This window comes from Leguminivora glycinivorella, chromosome 18, assembly GCF_023078275.1.
Source record: "Leguminivora glycinivorella isolate SPB_JAAS2020 chromosome 18, LegGlyc_1.1, whole genome shotgun sequence".
Taxonomy (NCBI): Eukaryota; Metazoa; Arthropoda; class Insecta; order Lepidoptera; family Tortricidae; genus Leguminivora; species Leguminivora glycinivorella.
In genome coordinates this window covers 11,844,132-11,863,477 of record NC_062988.1, presented here as the reverse complement: position 1 = coordinate 11,863,477, position 19,346 = coordinate 11,844,132, and the positions used below count along the sequence as shown (strand labels likewise).

The window sequence follows — 19,346 nt, the reverse complement described above, 5'->3', positions numbered from 1 at the left end:
CGAATACTTTTCAAAGCAATCCAAGAAATCATCATTCAAATATTAATTTCGTCTCCATTCAAGAAGTCATGTATTCAATGGAACTAGCGAGATAGGAGAATGCTTGTACTAGGTACATCTAGTTGACTCGTTTTACCTACCTATTCAAATATGTGCTAATTTTACATCAATTAAGGAAGTCATGTATTTAAGAGGGGGATATTTAGAATATTAGTAGGTAATTAACACGTATAACTATAATCGAGTTTTTGTATACATTGAGGTATGTAATCTGAAATCTCTAAATAGAAATGTCTACCCGATATGAGTAATGATTTTGATTTCGTACTGATGAGTTAGGTACTGTTCTCTTAATAAGATATTATTTTATAGTTTTATGTACCTACTCTAGGTAATTAACATTGAGGTAAAAGTTGGATATAGTTAAATGAAATTACGTGTACTTTTATAATGTTTATTAACTTAAGAACTATGTTCATATTACACAATCACATTAAATTGTACCCTTATTCGATGGTGTACCCATGTGGCGTATCTGAGGACAAACCTTCGTCTATCTTGTCAATTACTCTACGCGTTAATTCGTAAACTTGGTCTAATAACGTATTTTTCACTACATATTGGGCACACAGCTCGGCATTACATTTACATATATGTTCAAAGTTCTCATTCAATTTGTTACTGTCGTAAATTTCTATTTTGATGACTTTTGTACCTCCATTCCGATGTGGTTTTTTGATAAACGAGTAAACGGGTGTTGCCTTCCTCTTGACCCCCAAGGACAGACGTCTCACCCCTGACTCCCGTTCACTCTGACTTTGAGTTTGGGATGATGCCAAAGGAACGAAGTTGAATAGGTGTTCTGATGTATCCTGTAATTAATAATTAAGTTATTAGTTTAATGTTAACTACGAGTATTAACTTTTAATTAAATGAAAACTTGAAATAAGTGTAGTAGTAGTGTAATATTGGTGCACCTGGATCAAAGAAGATCCAGGTGCCACCAATATTACACATTAGAATACTAATTTGAATCGATCGATCATTCAAATACTCATTTTGCATCCATTCAAGATGTCACGTATTCAAGTAGTGAGGTATTATAATGCTAGTAGGTACATCTAGCTACCACCAATATTACATATTATAATAGGTACTAATTCGAATCGATCGATCATTAAAAAATTTTTCGTTCACTTAAGAAGTCTCATATTCAAGAAGTGAGGTAGCAGAATACTTGTAGATTGTAGGTAAATGTAACTGCAATAAATATTACACGTTCGAATACTTTTCAAAGCAATCCAAGAAATCATCATTCAAATATTAATTTCGTCTCCATTCAAGAAGTCATGTATTCAATGGAACTAGCGAGATAGGAGAATGCTTGTACTAGGTACATCTAGTTGACTCGTTTTACCTACCTATTCAAATATGTGCTAATTTTACATCAATTAAGGAAGTCATGTATTTAAGAGGGGGATATTTAGAATATTAGTAGGTAATTAACACGTATAACTATAATCGAGTTTTTGTATACATTGAGGTATTTTTTAGAGTGAGTGTTTGTATTATTATTATAAAATAATTTCAAATTATAATGGTTACATTACTCATACGTAATTGATATAAAATAATAATTAAGTAAATACAATTTTTAATGTATGTGTCTGCTTAGCGCTAAGTCCACCTGTAGTCACCTACTTCGTTAATTTCATCGGATTTCTCTGTAACTTATGTTTTTTTTTTTGTGTGCAATAAAATATTTTATTATTAATGTAACTTATTTCAAGTTTTCATTTAATTAAAAGTTAATACTCGTAGTTAACATTAAACTAATAACTTAATTATTAATTACAGGATACATCAGAACACCTATTCAACTTCGTTCCTTTGGCATCATCCCAAACTCAAAGTCAGAGTGAACGGGAGTCAGGGGTGAGACGTCTGTCCTTGGGGGTCAAGAGGAAGGCAACACCCGTTTACTCGTTTATCAAAAAACCACATCGGAATGGAGGTACAAAAGTCATCAAAATAGAAATTTACGACAGTAACAAATTGAATGAGAACTTTGAACATATATGTAAATGTAATGCCGAGCTGTGTGCCCAATATGTAGTGAAAAATACGTTATTAGACCAAGTTTACGAATTAACGCGTAGAGTAATTGACAAGATAGACGAAGGTTTGTCCTCAGATACGCCACATGGGTACACCATCGAATAAGGGTACAATTTAATGTGATTGTGTAATATGAACATAGTTCTTAAGTTAATAAACATTATAAAAGTACACGTAATTTCATTTAACTATATCCAACTTTTACCTCAATGTTAATTACCTAGAGTAGGTACATAAAACTATAAAATAATATCTTATTAAGAGAACAGTACCTAACTCATCAGTACGAAATCAAAATCATTACTCATATCGGGTAGACATTTCTATTTAGAGATTTCAGATTACATACCTCAATGTATACAAAAACTCGATTATAGTTATACGTGTTAATTACCTACTAATATTCTAAATATCCCCTCTTAAATACATGACTTCCTTAATTGATGTAAAATTAGCACATATTTGAATAGGTAGGTAAAACGAGTCAACTAGATGTACCTAGTACAAGCATTCTCCTATCTCGCTAGTTGCATTGAATACATGACTTCTTGAATGGAGACGAAATTAATATTTGAATGATGATTTCTTGGATTGCTTTGAAAAGTATTCGAACGTGTAATATTTATTGCAGTTACATTTACCTACAATCTACAAGTATTCTGCTACCTCACTTCTTGAATATGAGACTTCTTAAGTGAACGAAAAATTTTTTAATGATCGATCGATTCGAATTAGTACCTATTATAATATGTAATATTGGTGGTAGCTAGATGTACCTACTAGCATTATAATACCTCACTACTTGAATACGTGACATCTTGAATGGATGCAAAATGAGTATTTGAATGATCGATCGATTCAAATTAGTATTCTAATGTGTAATATTGGTGGCACCTGGATCTTCTTTGATCCAGGTGCACCAATATTACACTACTATATGTGTGTTATTTTGTTTACAGTGGGAAATGTGATATTAGGACCTTTTACATCAATTAAGGAAGTCATGTATTTAAGAGGGGGATATTTAGAATATTAGTAGGTAATTAACACGTATAACTATAATCGAGTTTTTGTATACATTGAGGTATGTAATCTGAAATCTCTAAATAGAAATGTCTACCCGATATGAGTAATGATTTTGATTTCGTACTGATGAGTTAGGTACTGTTCTCTTAATAAGATATTATTTTATAGTTTTATGTACCTACTCTAGGTAATTAACATTGAGGTAAAAGTTGGATATAGTTAAATGAAATTACGTGTACTTTTATAATGTTTATTAACTTAAGAACTATGTTCATATTACACAATCACATTAAATTGTACCCTTATTCGATGGTGTACCCATGTGGCGTATCTGAGGACAAACCTTCGTCTATCTTGTCAATTACTCTACGCGTTAATTCGTAAACTTGGTCTAATAACGTATTTTTCACTACATATTGGGCACACAGCTCGGCATTACATTTACATATATGTTCAAAGTTCTCATTCAATTTGTTACTGTCGTAAATTTCTATTTTGATGACTTTTGTACCTCCATTCCGATGTGGTTTTTTGATAAACGAGTAAACGGGTGTTGCCTTCCTCTTGACCCCCAAGGACAGACGTCTCACCCTGACTCCCGTTCACTCTGACTTTGAGTTTGGGATGATGCCAAAGGAACGAAGTTGAATAGGTGTTCTGATGTATCCTGTAATTAATAATTAAGTTATTAGTTTAATTTTAACTACGAGTATTAACTTTTAATTAAATGAAAACTTGAAATAAGTTACATTAATAATAAAATATTTTATTGCACACAAAAAAAAAAAAAAAAAACATAAGTTACAGAGAAATCCGATGAAATTAACGAAGTAGGTGACTACAGGTGGACTTAGCGCTAAGCAGACACATACATTAAAAATTGTATTTACTTAATTATTATTTTATATCAATTACGTATGAGTAATGTAACCATTATAATTTGAAATTATTTTATAATAATAATACAAACACTCACTCTAAAAAAAATACTTACCGACATATTTTCCGTAGAACTAATCGCGTTGAATATATAAGAGTAAATAATATTTTCACTTATTTTCGGGGGTTTATATCTGAAATTATTGTGTTATTAGAGTTCAAAATCAAACGTTTAAAAAAAATGACATCACATTGTATTGAGATACGATTGGATTTACGATGTTAGCAATAATGCACTAAAGCAAATAAAATATACTAGCTCCGATCGCGACATTGTCTGTTTTTCTAAGATTAAAACCATAAAATGAATTTAATGAATAAAAAAAATATATGGTAAGTACCTTCACGTATTATACACGGTGATCTGATTTTGCTGCGTTGTGGGATTTGCAATCGATGATTGTTTCCACCGACTAAGTGCTGAGTTGCGTTTTTCAATCACGTTGACAAATTTCATATAGGTATTGCGTTAGCTCCACGTGAATTTTCACTACTTAAGCTCCTCAGATCGATCCTCTTGATTCATTCCGCTACACAGGAAGCAAGGAAAACCCACTGTTCTCTCTACTGAAGCTACAAGGACATCATCATCATACAATGTAAGTGTGAATAAATGTATATTGTAATGTTGCTTATATAATTTTGACGACTTATCTGACCTACTGGTTAGTGACTAGCTACTAAGCCAGGGGCTTCTGGGTCGAATCTCAGTAAGGGTTTGTGTGATGAACACATATATTTGTTCCCGAGTCATGGTTGTTTTCTATGTGTTATTATGCGAGTACTCGCAACGCAAACTTACTGTAGGACTTAGTAAGAATATCCTATATTATTTATTTATTTATATTCGCAAAGTAACAAACTCGTAAAAATAATTAATCATTATTCAAATAAAACAACGTTAGAGTAATGGAGAATTATAATTATAAATGAATTATTTTAATAGCACATTATTTATTTTATTTCCAGGTCAAAACCCTCGTCCCACGCTGAAGATTTATATCTCTCATCCTCCACGGAGGAAGATTCGTCGGCACCGCCGCCGCCACCGCCGAAGGTTGACGTGATCGACAAAAAGAAAAAATCCAAGCCGCCAACATCGACGAGCTCGAGCAAGAGGTAGGTGTATACATAAATATTAGATAGTTGTGTGTTCTCAAAACCATAAAATAGCCTTTACGTAGTATTCTAACGCAGATTATAAATTAATAATATTTTAATAGTAACTTATTTTTATTTCCAGGTCAAAACGTTCGTCCCATACCGATTCGTATCTCTCATCCTCCACTGAGGAAGATTTGCCAGCACCGCCACCGCTACCACCGAAGGCTGACGCGGTCGAAAAAAGAAAAATCCAAGCCATCGACATCGTCAGCAAGCTCGAGCAAGAGGGTCAGAATAGCTCCTGTGAAGCCGCGGCACGGCACTGCAGCGGAACTATTCGGTGCCGATAGCGATGACGAGGGATTAGAAGCGAACCAACCTGCAGGGGAGGGTAAATTATTATCGTACATTTCACGACGACTTGCGAACGGTTTTGCTCGTCAGACAAATCCTGATAAAAAGGGCACCCACTTTGTTGAGGTCAAAGTGTATAAATGCGATGATATTGAAAAGGTGACACCAGTAAATCGATGGCGTCATGCTGTAGTAAATATTAAAAACCGAACCGATGATAATACTGAAGCTTGGAGACACTTGGCTAATTTTATTCACGCAACGCGAAAGGAATACCGAACATGTGCGCCGTCATTTGTTAGCAATTATTATTGATCAATTTAAGCCATCGTATATATCTCTTATTACCACACTTATTAGTGCATCTGTAATAAAATACGAGGATTATAAATAAATGACTAATAAATTAATAACGAGCTGATATTTGTGGTATTCCTTTTACGTTCTGTGAATAATTTTAACTAAATGTTCAAACGTGTTAGAGTGAATTTATTTCTTTTTCGTACATAGAATTATTCCTTTTTGTAAAATATGGGACCAATTGCATAGATTGAACTATGCGTGGATCCAACTATCCTGAACACAACGTAAAAGTAATAGCACAGATGTGAGCCCTCATTTATTTGTTGACATCTATTAATAATGTTTTTTACCCATATTCATTTTGAATTACATTACCTATGTTATGAAATGGAATATAAGTATTATATAATACATACTTTAATTAATTATAAATGTATATCTATTGTAGTACTAATTTGGAATAAAATGATATCTATAAAGTGTGTTATTTTGTTTACAGTGGGATCACGTAACCGTCCGTTATCCAGAACTATTTTAATGAAATGTGACAAATGTCAAATTAAATTGCCTAAGAATGAATACAATGCCCATTTGAGAACTAATTTACATAAATCGAATTGCATATTGAAAACTGATTTGAATAATATTGAAATTATAGCAACAGCCTTTAAAAACAGAATAGTCACCTATCGTCTGAATGCAACACAAAATGAATACGTAACTCCTGAGACGTTTTTGTGTGATATCAAAAGTAACATTATGAAAGTTGTAGAAATGTCATTACGGGAACATAAAAGTATCAAAATAAACTATGAGCTTTTCGTTTACTTTACATTACCTCATTCAGGCAAACAACAGTTAAAGTCATTCAATACAAAATATGATGTTATTTATGAAAACACAAATATCAATGAACTGTTTGAAAATACGATTGAACATTTAAAAAATAAAGTTATAGAATTTGAGCACCGTGAATCAGGCTGGTCTTTTGTCGCAATAAGTCATTTAGAAGTTAACGTAAACAAGTATTGTCCGATGCGAGGAGGTACTTACATACCTTTACCCCCAAGTGTCAAAAATACTAAAAGCTGCATTAATATTCAAAACAACGATAATTGTTGCTTTTTATGGAGTATACTGGCTGGTCTATATCCTGCAAAGAATAATGTGTGTCGAACTAAATCATACCCGCACTATTCAGATGTTTTAAATATCGATGGAATGTCATTCCCATTATCAGTCAGCGATATACAGTTATTTGAAAAAAATAACCCTGATATAAGCATTTGTATATATGGATTGGATAATAAGTATGCAGTAACAGGTCCTCTATATAGATCCAAATCAAAGAAAAATAATCATTTTAATCTATTATATATTGAAGTCGTTGGTAAAGGACATTACTGTTTAATTAAAGACCTGGTACGATTAGTTAGAAGACAAGTAACTTTACATAGAGGCCACATGCATTTCTGTGACTCATGTTTGCAATTTTTTAAAAGCGATAATAAATTTAAAACACACCATTGTTCCGAAATTGTAACAGTTTTACCTAATGAAAATACTGTCATTCAATTTAAGAACTTCGAACGTAAACAAAAAATCAATTTTATTATATACGCTGATTTTGAAAGTATGTTAATTAATTGTAATTCAGACAGTAGTAAAAATACGCAAAACCTAAAAAAGCATGTCCCGACATGTTTCGGTTATTACATATGCTGCTCGCACGATGCAAGTTTGAATAAATATGTTTCTTACAGAGGTGAAGATTGTGTAAAAGTTTTTGTTGAATGGTTAATAAACGATATTCATGAAATTCACAACATACTAATTAAAAATAATCCTATGAATCCATTAACATATAAAGAAAAGTGTAATTATGAGAATGCTACACACTGTCATATTTGTAAGCAGTTTTTATTTGGTGACAAAGTCCGTGATCACGATCACATTACATCAGAGTACAGAGGTGCAGCTCATTCACTTTGCAATTTGAAATACAGAATCTGTTCCTTTATACCAGTTGTCTTACATAATTTGACGGGGTATGATAGTCATTTATTTATAGAAGAACTTGCAAAGTACCCCGGGTCTATCAAAATAATGCCACAGTCCAAGGAAAAATATTCAAGCATAACAAAAACTATATATTCTACTAACAAATCGAGCGCCAAACCAATTGAAATAAAGTTTATCGATTCTTTTCAATTTCTTAGTTCCAGTTTATTTGAGTTAACCAAAAGTTTGAATAAAGAGGATTTTGTTAACTTGTCTAAAGAATTTACTGATACCCACCACTTTCAGTTATTAACACGTAAAGGTGTTTATCCCTATGATTACATTGATTCCTGGTTGAAATATGAAGACAATAAACTACCGACAAAAGAAATGTTTTATAATACTCTAAAATCTAAACACATCTCAGATATTGATTATAATCATGCCGAAACTGTGTGGTCAGCTTTTAATATAATGACTTTAGGGGAATATACTGATTTATACTTAAAATGTGACGTCTTGTTGTTAAGCGATGTGTTTGAACATTTTAGAAATACAAGTTTGAAGCATTATAATCTAGACCCAGCCTATTATGTATCTGCACCTAATTTAAGTTGGGATGCTATGCTTTTGTTTACAGACGTAAAATTACAGTTAATACACGACTTAGAAGTATATCAGATGATAGAAAGAGGGATACGTGGTGGATTAGCCCAGTGTTCTCTTCGGAATTCAAAAGCAAACAATAAATACACCCCTGATTTTGATACTTCTAGACCCACCTCATATTTGATGTATCTGGATTGTAACAATCTCTATGGTTATGCTATGAGACAAAAATTACCTGTATCAGACTTTGAGTTTTTAACTTTAGATCGGGTTAGAAATTTTGACATACTGACTATACCAGAAAACGGTGAACATGGATACATTTTAGAAGTTGACATGAGTTATCCTGATCATTTACACGATCTGCATGCCGATTTGCCTTTTGCACCTGAAAGGTTTGTTCCCCCAGGTGGGAAGTCAGAAAAGTTAATTGCAAATTTATATGACAAATACAACTATATCATTCATTTCGTACATTTGAAGGAATGTTTAAAGAACGGGTTAGTGTTACAGAAAATACATCGCATTCTACGTTTTAGACAGTCTAACTTCTTACAAAAATATATTGATCTAAATACTCGATTACGACAAGAAGCTTCTACTTCATTTGAAAAAGACTTTTTTAAACTATTAAATAATGCTATATTTGGAAAAACAATTGAAAATAAGCGAAAACATTTACATGTTCAATTAGCAATAAAATGGAAAGACAATGACAATAAAACAAACAAACACTTAGGTGCAGAAAAAATATTATTAAAACCTAATGTAAAGAATGTATCCATATTTAATGAAAACTTTGTGGCTGTTCAATTAAGTCCTGAAAAATTTGTTTAGACCGCCCGATTTATATTGGATTTACAGTTTTAGAATTGGCAAAAACACATTTATATCAATTTCATTATAATTTCATTAAAAAAACGTACAAAGAAAACGTGAAACTCTGTTATACTGATACTGATAGCCTTCTTTATAACATTATTACTGATGACTTTTACAATGATCTAAATAAAAACATATCAAAATATGATACTAGTAATTATGACCACAATAACCCTTATGGTATACCTAAACTAAATGCTAAAGTACCTGGTTTATTTAAAGATGAATTTGGTGGTACGGTAATTACTGAATTTATTGGATTAAGAGCAAAACTGTACTGTTTAAAAAATGTAAAGAAGACAATAACGAAAGCAAAAGGTGTCACAAAACCTATAACGAATAAATTAAGAATTAAACATTTTGACAAAGTTTTGCAAACAAAAAAAGTGTATACCCATAATATGAATATGATTCGATCAATCAAACATGTTTTATATTCACAGCAAGTTGATAAAGTAGTTTTAAACTGCAACGATGATAAAAGGCAGATATTGCCTGACAATATACAAACATTACCATGGGGGCACTGTAAGACTATATTTTAAATTATATAATAATGTGATACTAAAATTTGTTTTTGTTTGTTTTTTTTGTACCTATCTGTAATAATCTCCAGAAATTTAATAAATTTATTTACTCTGTTAATCAATTGTTTTATTTATGTTAAGACATATCCTATAAAAAGCGTTGAGATATCATATTTTTTTCATAATAACAATGAAATTCATTAAGCATACCCAAACTCTGGAAGTAAATAATATAATCGTTGAAAATGACGTGCATAAAAATACAAGACATAGTACATTATTACCTAATACAATCCGCTGTATAATATGTGGACCTTCAAACTGTGGTAAAACTAATGTAATATTAAATTTATTATTACATGAAAATGGTCTAAAGTTTAAAAATATCTATTTGTATTCAAAGACCGCTTTTCAGCCAAAATATCGCTACCTCCAACTAATTATGGAGAAAATTCCAGATGCTAACTTTTTAATATTTAATGACAATAAAGACGTTATCCATCCAAATGATGCTATGACCAATTCAATCATGATTTTCGATGATGTTGTATGTGAAAATCAAGTGAACATTAGGAATTACTTTGCTATGGGAAGACATCGACAAATTGATTGTTTTTATTTATCGCAAACTTACTCCAAAATTCCGAAGCAACTGTTAAGAGACAATGTGAATCTCTTAATTGTTTTTAAACAAGATGATACTAACTTAAAACATATATACAATGAACATGTAAACACCGATATGGATTGGATAAAATTTAAAGAACTTTGTTCAATTATATGGGATGATTGTTTTAGCTTTTTATTAATTAATAAAGATTGTACACTAGATAAAGGACGATATAGACAGGGGTTTGATACATTTATTTACTTTTAAATTTCCCATTATTTAATGTTTTAAATGTTGACGAAGGCTCACTTGAAACTGAGTGCTCGTATTAAAAGGTTGGTGTCAAGACTGCTGAAATGGATACACATTTAAAAGATCAACTTATCAAAGCAGTAGATAACATAAAAAACAAAATAAAGAAGATAAATAATGAAGAACATGAAAATAATATTAATTTAAAAAAAGTTTTTAAACCTATTACTGAACCATTAGAAAACCTCGTTATGCAAAGTTCTTTTGTTAAACCAGCTATTAACATGACTACAAGTACAGATACGAGTGACAAATCTCAGAATTTAAATGATTCTATAGGATACAAAAATTTCAAAGAGATAATTGCTCCTGATCAGCATTCAGAATATTATGAATACTCTAATGTTAGTAATAAAACTTCTCAAGAACAAAATAATGATACACTTCTATCTCTAAAAAAAAGAAGACATGATTGATTTATATGAGGACATCAATATACCATTCGGGATTCGTAGCACGAATAAAAAGTTGATGATGGGTAATTCTGATGTATACTTGTCTTTGGTAAATAAGACTTCCGATACTGAAAAACAATATGTTATTACTATAGACAACAAAAAATTTGAATTAACCGCAGGGTTGAAAGAACTATTGATGCGAAACAAACCCAATCTCAGTCTTGTTACTGAAAAAGATAAAACTGAATACAAAGAAATGTTAACCCGTACAAACGCACATAAACGAGATTTTGATCCAAACGGAAAATTAAAAGGAGACAAAGGTATAAAATATTGCAGTATTATCAAACCTCTCTTTTCACAATTACTTGACACTAACATTAAAACAGGTGGTAACTTACCTGCATTAAAACACTATAAAAGTAACACAGATTATATTTATTGGGATGATCCAAATGAATTAATTGAAAGGCTTAAACTTTTGATTGCATCCAAAGACGCTGGAAACACCAACCATGATAATGAAATTATATCAATTATTGAAGAATTAAAGGAAGCCGGTATTGTAAAGCAATAAAATAAATTGAAATATTATGTTAATGCTCAGTGAATAAATAAACGTGTCTTAGACATGACAAATAACAATGATATTTATAATTGTAAAGCAGAATTTAATAAAGTATTAAGTATAAAGGAGGAAAATATATTATCTAATACAATAAATACAGAAATAATAAACAAAATCGATGCCTGTATGAAAAAGGTGATGAATATAGATAAAAACATTTCGGTTTTAATGAATCGAGTAACAAAAGTTGAAAAGAATATTTCTAACAAAGAATTTGAATATAATATTAATAAACATTATGAGCAAAGCGGACGTCGTAAATGAAATTCATAAAAATGCAAGGGTGAATTTTCCTCGAAGAAGCGTCATTTTAAGAGATATTGATGACCTCTGGCAAGCAGATTTAATAGATATGCAGACTTTTTCAAAACTGAATGCTGGTTATAAGTACATATTAGTGATTATTGACTGTTTCTCAAAATACGCTTGGGCATTTCCACTCAAACGTAAGACTAAAGAAACCGTATCCAAAATGTTTGAAACATTATTATCAAGAGGACGTAAACCAATCAATTTACAAACAGACAGGGGTAATGAATTTTATAATAGTAATTTCAGAAAAGTTGTTCAAAAATATAATATTAATCATTACTCTACATTTTCCACCAAAAAGGCATCAATAGTTGAAAGACTTATAAGAACTCTTAAAGCTAAGCTGTATAAGGAGTTTAGTCTGAAGGGTAATTATAAATGGGTCGATGGAACTCTTGACCAGAAAGTTTCAGAATATAATCATACTTTTCATAGGACGGTGGGAAGAGCGCCGATCACGATCAATCGTAGTAATAAAGGAGTTGTATTACAAAGATACATTAAGAATTTACTAACAAAGAAAAACCCGGTTTGCAAAAGGTTTCGTATTGGAGATTTTGTAAGAGTTAGCAAGTATAAAGGATGTTTCGAGAAACGATTTACCCCTAATTGGTCAACAGAAATATTTAAGATAACTAATGTTCGAAATACTAACCCCACTACATATTATCTAGAAGACGCCAAGCGTAGGCCTATTTTAGGAGCATTCTATGCGCAAGAAATTCAGAAAACTTTGCATCCTCAAGTTTATCTTGTTGAAAGAGTGTTAAAACGTAAAGGAAATAAAGTATATGTTAAGTGGCTCGGCCTTCCACCGAGTGAAAATAGTTGGATTGATAAGACAAATCGTTTGTAATCGGGTTTAAATTTACTTTCACTGTTTTGTACACTCATTTGTATTTCAAACTCTACACTATAGAGACCAGTACAGACATATCCAACATTTAAATCTATTTCATAAAAAATGAAACGCACGAGAAATAATTCTGAAAACGAAAATAAGAAGAAACTTAGCAATCAGAAATTTGGAGCTGGCTTAAAGAAAACTTTTAATAATCTTGTTTCACACACTAAAAGACATATCAGTAATCTAAAGCCAAAATGTAAGAACATGCTAATGGAATTAGCGTATGCTGCTGCTCAAGAATTAGCATCGGACTTGCCTATACAATTACCCAGAGTGATACCAGTACCTAAAACTGGCGGATTTCTACCATTGATTCCAATTTTAGCAGGATTATCGGCTACAGGAAGTTTAGCAGGAGGTGTTGCGGGAATAAGAAAAGCTATTAACCATTATAAATCAGCAAAACGACAACTAGCTAAATTAAAGAGACATAATATGAAAATGGAGGGTAAATGTATTGGAAAAGGAGTGCATCTTAAACCCTACAAGGGTGGACTAGGAATTTATGTTACAAATAAAAAAAACTAGATGGCAGGCTACCCAATAGAGCATTGAGTAATATCGATATAATAAAACATTCGAAAAGTATTCCTTACTTTCGTGGTGTATTCATGAGAGATGAATTACCACCAAAACCATTACCGATGGAATGTGGTGTTATTAATTTAGATTCATCTGAAAATAACGGTACTCACTGGGTAGCCTATGGAAAAAATAAAAATTATATTGAATATTTTGATAGTTACGGAAATTTAAAACCTCCAAAGGAATTCATAAAATATATGGGAGCTAATATACGCTATAATTACGATAATATACAAAAAAATCATTTATTTAACTGTGGGCATTTATGTTTAAAATTTCTGAATTCATTCTGGCAGAAATATTATTAAATAAGTAAACTTATGTGTTTAATAAGACCAAAAACATAATACAACAATATTATAATAAACGATATCTTCTACCGTATCACATTCAACCTCGAACAGTGTCTAGAATCGGGTGTTAAGCATACGTTTACATAATTTTACCTTACAAAATCAAGTGATACATTATGTATGTTTTCAATAAAAGCGGAATTACAAGAATACCATCGAATATTCAACTCCCAGTCTTCAAAGGAGCAAGTCGATTAAATTCTAGCAAGAGAATTACTAAGAGCAATAAGTTATTTCTTCGTTCTCTTGGGTTTAAAATAAAATAAAATACTTATAATAAGATGTTGCATATCACAGATATTCCACAACAAGATAATTCAATTGAAAGCTATACCATCCATTCATACAATCCCTACAATCATAGCTTTAAGGAAAATGACGAAATCAGGATACCTATAAATCAACAAGATGTGTATGTATTACCATCTGCAAGCTCCATTTACATTGAAGGGTATGCAAGTGTATGGCGAGTAGATGCTGGTGGGAAAAAAATAACAAAAGATGTAAATTTTACAAATAACCCCATATTATTTTTGTTCAAAGATATAAGTTACGAACTAAATGGGATTGAAATTGACCGGAATAAAAATTGCGGGATTACTACAACGATGAAATCTCTTATTTCAATGAATGAAGGAGAAAGTAAGAACGCTGCATTGTGGGGTTGGGATCTAAGCGGGAGTATTCTAAAGCAAGGTCATTTCTCCATTATAATACCTCTGAATAAAGTGCTTGGCTTCGCGGAAGATTATAATAAGATTTTAGTCAACTGTAGGCATGAACTTGTACTAAACAGAAGTAATTCAGTTTTAAATAGTGTTGTACTTGAAGAAAATGATCAAGTTCAAATTGATATCCATAAAATCCAATGGCGGGTACCACATGTTAGAGTTTCTGACCGTAATAGATTGCCACTACTAAAGTGCTTAGAGAAAGATCGATCTATACAACTAGCATTCCGGAATTGGGATTTGTATGAATATCCACTTTTACCTAAAACAACAAAACATGCATGGTCAGTAAAAACCGCTTCCCAGTTAGAAAAGCCTAGATATGTTATATTAGCATTACAGACTGATAGAAAACTAAACAAACTAAAAAATTCTACTATATTTGATCACTGCAATATAACTAACGTCAAATTATTTTTAAATTCACAGTACTTTCCATACGATCCTCTTAATTTAAAATTTAGCGAAGACAAATTTAGTATATTATACGAAATGTATGCTAACTTTCGTCAGTCGTATTATGGGGTCGGTGTCGATCCTCTGCTTAATCTGAACACATTAAAAAAACTCCTTTATTTGTAATAGACTGCTCAAGGCAGAACGATTCATTAAAAACTGGCCCAGTTGACGTTCGAATAGAAATCGAGTCCTCAGAAGACATACCTGATAAAACGACAGCCTATTGTTTAATTATAAACGATCGGCTTGTCGAGTATAAACCTTTGAGTAATATAGTAAGGAAATTATCATGAATGTGATTTTGGATGTTCAAGGATTTAAAAATGAAAATAATCAATTTATACCAAAAGAAGTGGCGATTATTTCTCAAAAAAGTTTTCTTGTGTTTCTGATCAGCCCTCCCCATCCGTTCTATACCTTAACAAAGAAAGAACGTTCACAAGTCTCTTGGGTGGAAAAATACAAAGGAATATTATGGAATGAAGGCTATGTATCATATTTTAATTATAAGAATTTGATTGTTGATTACTGTAAAGATAAACACATTTATACAAAAGGTTATGAAAAAGTGCAGTGGGTGAAAGAAATAACAGACAGTGATAATGTTTATAATTTAGAACATTTTGACTGCCCAAATTTAAAGACTTTATGCGAAAAATATTCAAATAAATGTGATATTCAAAATTGTATATATCATGCTAATGTCTGCGCTTTTAAAAATGTATCATGCCTGAATAAGTGGTGTATAGAAAATAATGTTTTTTACAAAATAAAATATAATCATGAATACCTGTGTTATTATTTTAAAATTATGATGATCTATAAAACAAAATAATATAGGTAATAAGTAATTTTAGTACCATCATAAATATCAAACCTAAAGTCACTCGAACCAATTTGCAAATAAATAATCAATTAAAAATGGACAACAATGTGGAAGACATCGATGAAGTTCTTATTTATCAATGTCATATACCGACATGGACACCATATATTATACTGGTTTTCGAGTATTGGCATGAGTAATCAGAAAAGATAAATGGTTCGTATAGACTTGGTTACAAATTTGAATGTTTGAGTGTTACTTTTAGAATTGAATCTGATAAATCAGAACTTACTAACATCCTGCTACCTCGCTACTTGAAAAGGTGACTTCTTGAATGGACACAAAATGAGTAATTATTTGAATGATCGATCGATTAAAATTAGTATTCTAATGTGTAATATTGGTGGCACCTGGATCTTCTTTGATCCAGGTGCACCAATATTACACTACTACGTAGATCAAAGAAGATGGCACCTGCGTACATATGATGTAGTAGTAGTGTAATATTGGTGCACCTGGATCAAAGAAGATCCAGGTGCCACCAATATTACACATTAGAATACTAATTTGAATCGATCGATCATTCAAATACTCATTTTGCATCCATTCAAGATGTCACGTATTCAAGTAGTGAGGTATTATAATGCTAGTAGGTACATCTAGCTACCACCAATATTACATATTATAATAGGTACTAATTCGAATCGATCGATCATTAAAAAATTTTTCGTTCACTTAAGAAGTCTCATATTCAAGAAGTGAGGTAGCAGAATACTTGTAGATTGTAGGTAAATGTAACTGCAATAAATATTACACGTTCGAATACTTTTCAAAGCAATCCAAGAAATCATCATTCAAATATTAATTTCGTCTCCATTCAAGAAGTCATGTATTCAATGGAACTAGCGAGATAGGAGAATGCTTGTACTAGGTACATCTAGTTGACTCGTTTTACCTACCTATTCAAATATGTGCTAATTTTACATCAATTAAGGAAGTCATGTATTTAAGAGGGGGATATTTAGAATATTAGTAGGTAATTAACACGTATAACTATAATCGAGTTTTTGTATACATTGAGGTATGTAATCTGAAATCTCTAAATAGAAATGTCTACCCGATATGAGTAATGATTTTGATTTCGTACTGATGAGTTAGGTACTGTTCTCTTAATAAGATATTATTTTATAGTTTTATGTACCTACTCTAGGTAATTAACATTGAGGTAAAAGTTGGATATAGTTAAATGAAATTACGTGTACTTTTATAATGTTTATTAACTTAAGAACTATGTTCATATTACACAATCACATTAAATTGTACCCTTATTCGATGGTGTACCCATGTGGCGTATCTGAGGACAAACCTTCGTCTATCTTGTCAATTACTCTACGCGTTAATTCGTAAACTTGGTCTAATAACGTATTTTTCACTACATATTGGGCACACAGCTCGGCATTACATTTACATATATGTTCAAAGTTCTCATTCAATTTGTTACTGTCGTAAATTTCTATTTTGATGACTTTTGTACCTCCATTCCGATGTGGTTTTTTGATAAACGAGTAAACGGGTGTTGCCTTCCTCTTGACCCCCAAGGACAGACGTCTCACCCCTGACTCCCGTTCACTCTGACTTTGAGTTTGGGATGATGCCAAAGGAACGAAGTTGAATAGGTGTTCTGATGTATCCTGTAATTAATAATTAAGTTATTAGTTTAATGTTAACTACGAGTATTAACTTTTAATTAAATGAAAACTTGAAATAAGTGTAGTAGTAGTGTAATATTGGTGCACCTGGATCAAAGAAGATCCAGGTGCCACCAATATTACACATTAGAATACTAATTTGAATCGATCGATCATTCAAATACTCATTTTGCATCCATTCAAGATGTCACGTATTCAAGTAGTGAGGTATTATAATGCTAGTAGGTACATCTAGCTACCACCAATATTACATATTATAATAGGTACTAATTCGAATCGATCGATCATTAAAAAATTTTTCGTTCACTTAAGAAGTCTCATATTCAAGAAGTGAGGTAGCAGAATACTTGTAGATTGTAGGTAAATGTAACTGCAATAAATATTACACGTTCGAATACTTTTCAAAGCAATCCAAGAAATCATCATTCAAATATTAATTTCGTCTCCATTCAAGAAGTCATGTATTCAATGGAACTAGCGAGATAGGAGAATGCTTGTACTAGGTACATCTAGTTGACTCGTTTTACCTACCTATTCAAATATGTGCTAATTTTACATCAATTAAGGAAGTCATGTATTTAAGAGGGGGATATTTAGAATATTAGTAGGTAATTAACACGTATAACTATAATCGAGTTTTTGTATACATTGAGGTATTTTTTAGAGTGAGTGTTTGTATTATTATTATAAAATAATTTCAAATTATAATGGTTACATTACTCATACGTAATTGATATAAAATAATAATTAAGTAAATACAATTTTTAATGTATGTGTCTGCTTAGCGCTAAGTCCACCTGTAGTCACCTACTTCGTTAATTTCATCGGATTTCTCTGTAACTTATGTTTTTTTTTTTGTGTGCAATAAAATATTTTATTATTAATGTAACTTATTTCAAGTTTTCATTTAATTAAAAGTTAATACTCGTAGTTAACATTAAACTAATAACTTAATTATTAATTACAGGATACATCAGAACACCTATTCAACTTCGTTCCTTTGGCATCATCCCAAACTCAAAGTCAGAGTGAACGGGAGTCAGGGGTGAGACGTCTGTCCTTGGGGTCAAGAGGAAGGCAACACCCGTTTACTCGTTTATCAAAAAACCACATCGGAATGGAGGTACAAAAGTCATCAAAATAGAAATTTACGACAGTAACAAATTGAATGAGAACTTTGAACATATATGTAAATGTAATGCCGAGCTGTGTGCCCAATATGTAGTGAAAAATACGTTATTAGACCAAGTTTACGAATTAACGCGTAGAGTAATTGACAAGATAGACGAAGGTTTGTCCTCAGATACGCCACATGGGTACACCATCGAATAAGGGTACAATTTAATGTGATTGTGTAATATGAACATAGTTCTTAAGTTAATAAACATTATAAAAGTACACGTAATTTCATTTAACTATATCCAACTTTTACCTCAATGTTAATTACCTAGAGTAGGTACATAAAACTATAAAATAATATCTTATTAAGAGAACAGTACCTAACTCATCAGTACGAAATCAAAATCATTACTCATATCGGGTAGACATTTCTATTTAGAGATTTCAGATTACATACCTCAATGTATACAAAAACTCGATTATAGTTATACGTGTTAATTACCTACTAATATTCTAAATATCCCCCTCTTAAAT

General features: G+C 31.4%; 2 protein-coding genes across 2 annotated transcripts in view; both read left to right on the top strand.

Annotated features, from left to right (window-relative positions):
- The first annotated feature begins 4,447 nt into the window (after window positions 1-4,447).
- Window positions 4,448-18,725, top strand: LOC125236140. The gene is made up of 4 exons (XM_048142840.1): window positions 4,448-4,682; window positions 5,053-5,202; window positions 5,327-5,475; window positions 18,661-18,725. Coding segments are annotated over exons 1-4 (366 nt in total). The 5' UTR covers window positions 4,448-4,680.
- Window positions 16,494-19,346, top strand: part of LOC125236075 — a 50,085-nt gene continuing 47,232 nt past the window's right edge. Inside the window, exon 1 of the mRNA XM_048142768.1 lies at window positions 16,494-16,519. The gene's annotated coding sequence lies outside the window, so the exon portion shown is untranslated. The remainder of the gene's footprint in view (window positions 16,520-19,346) is intronic.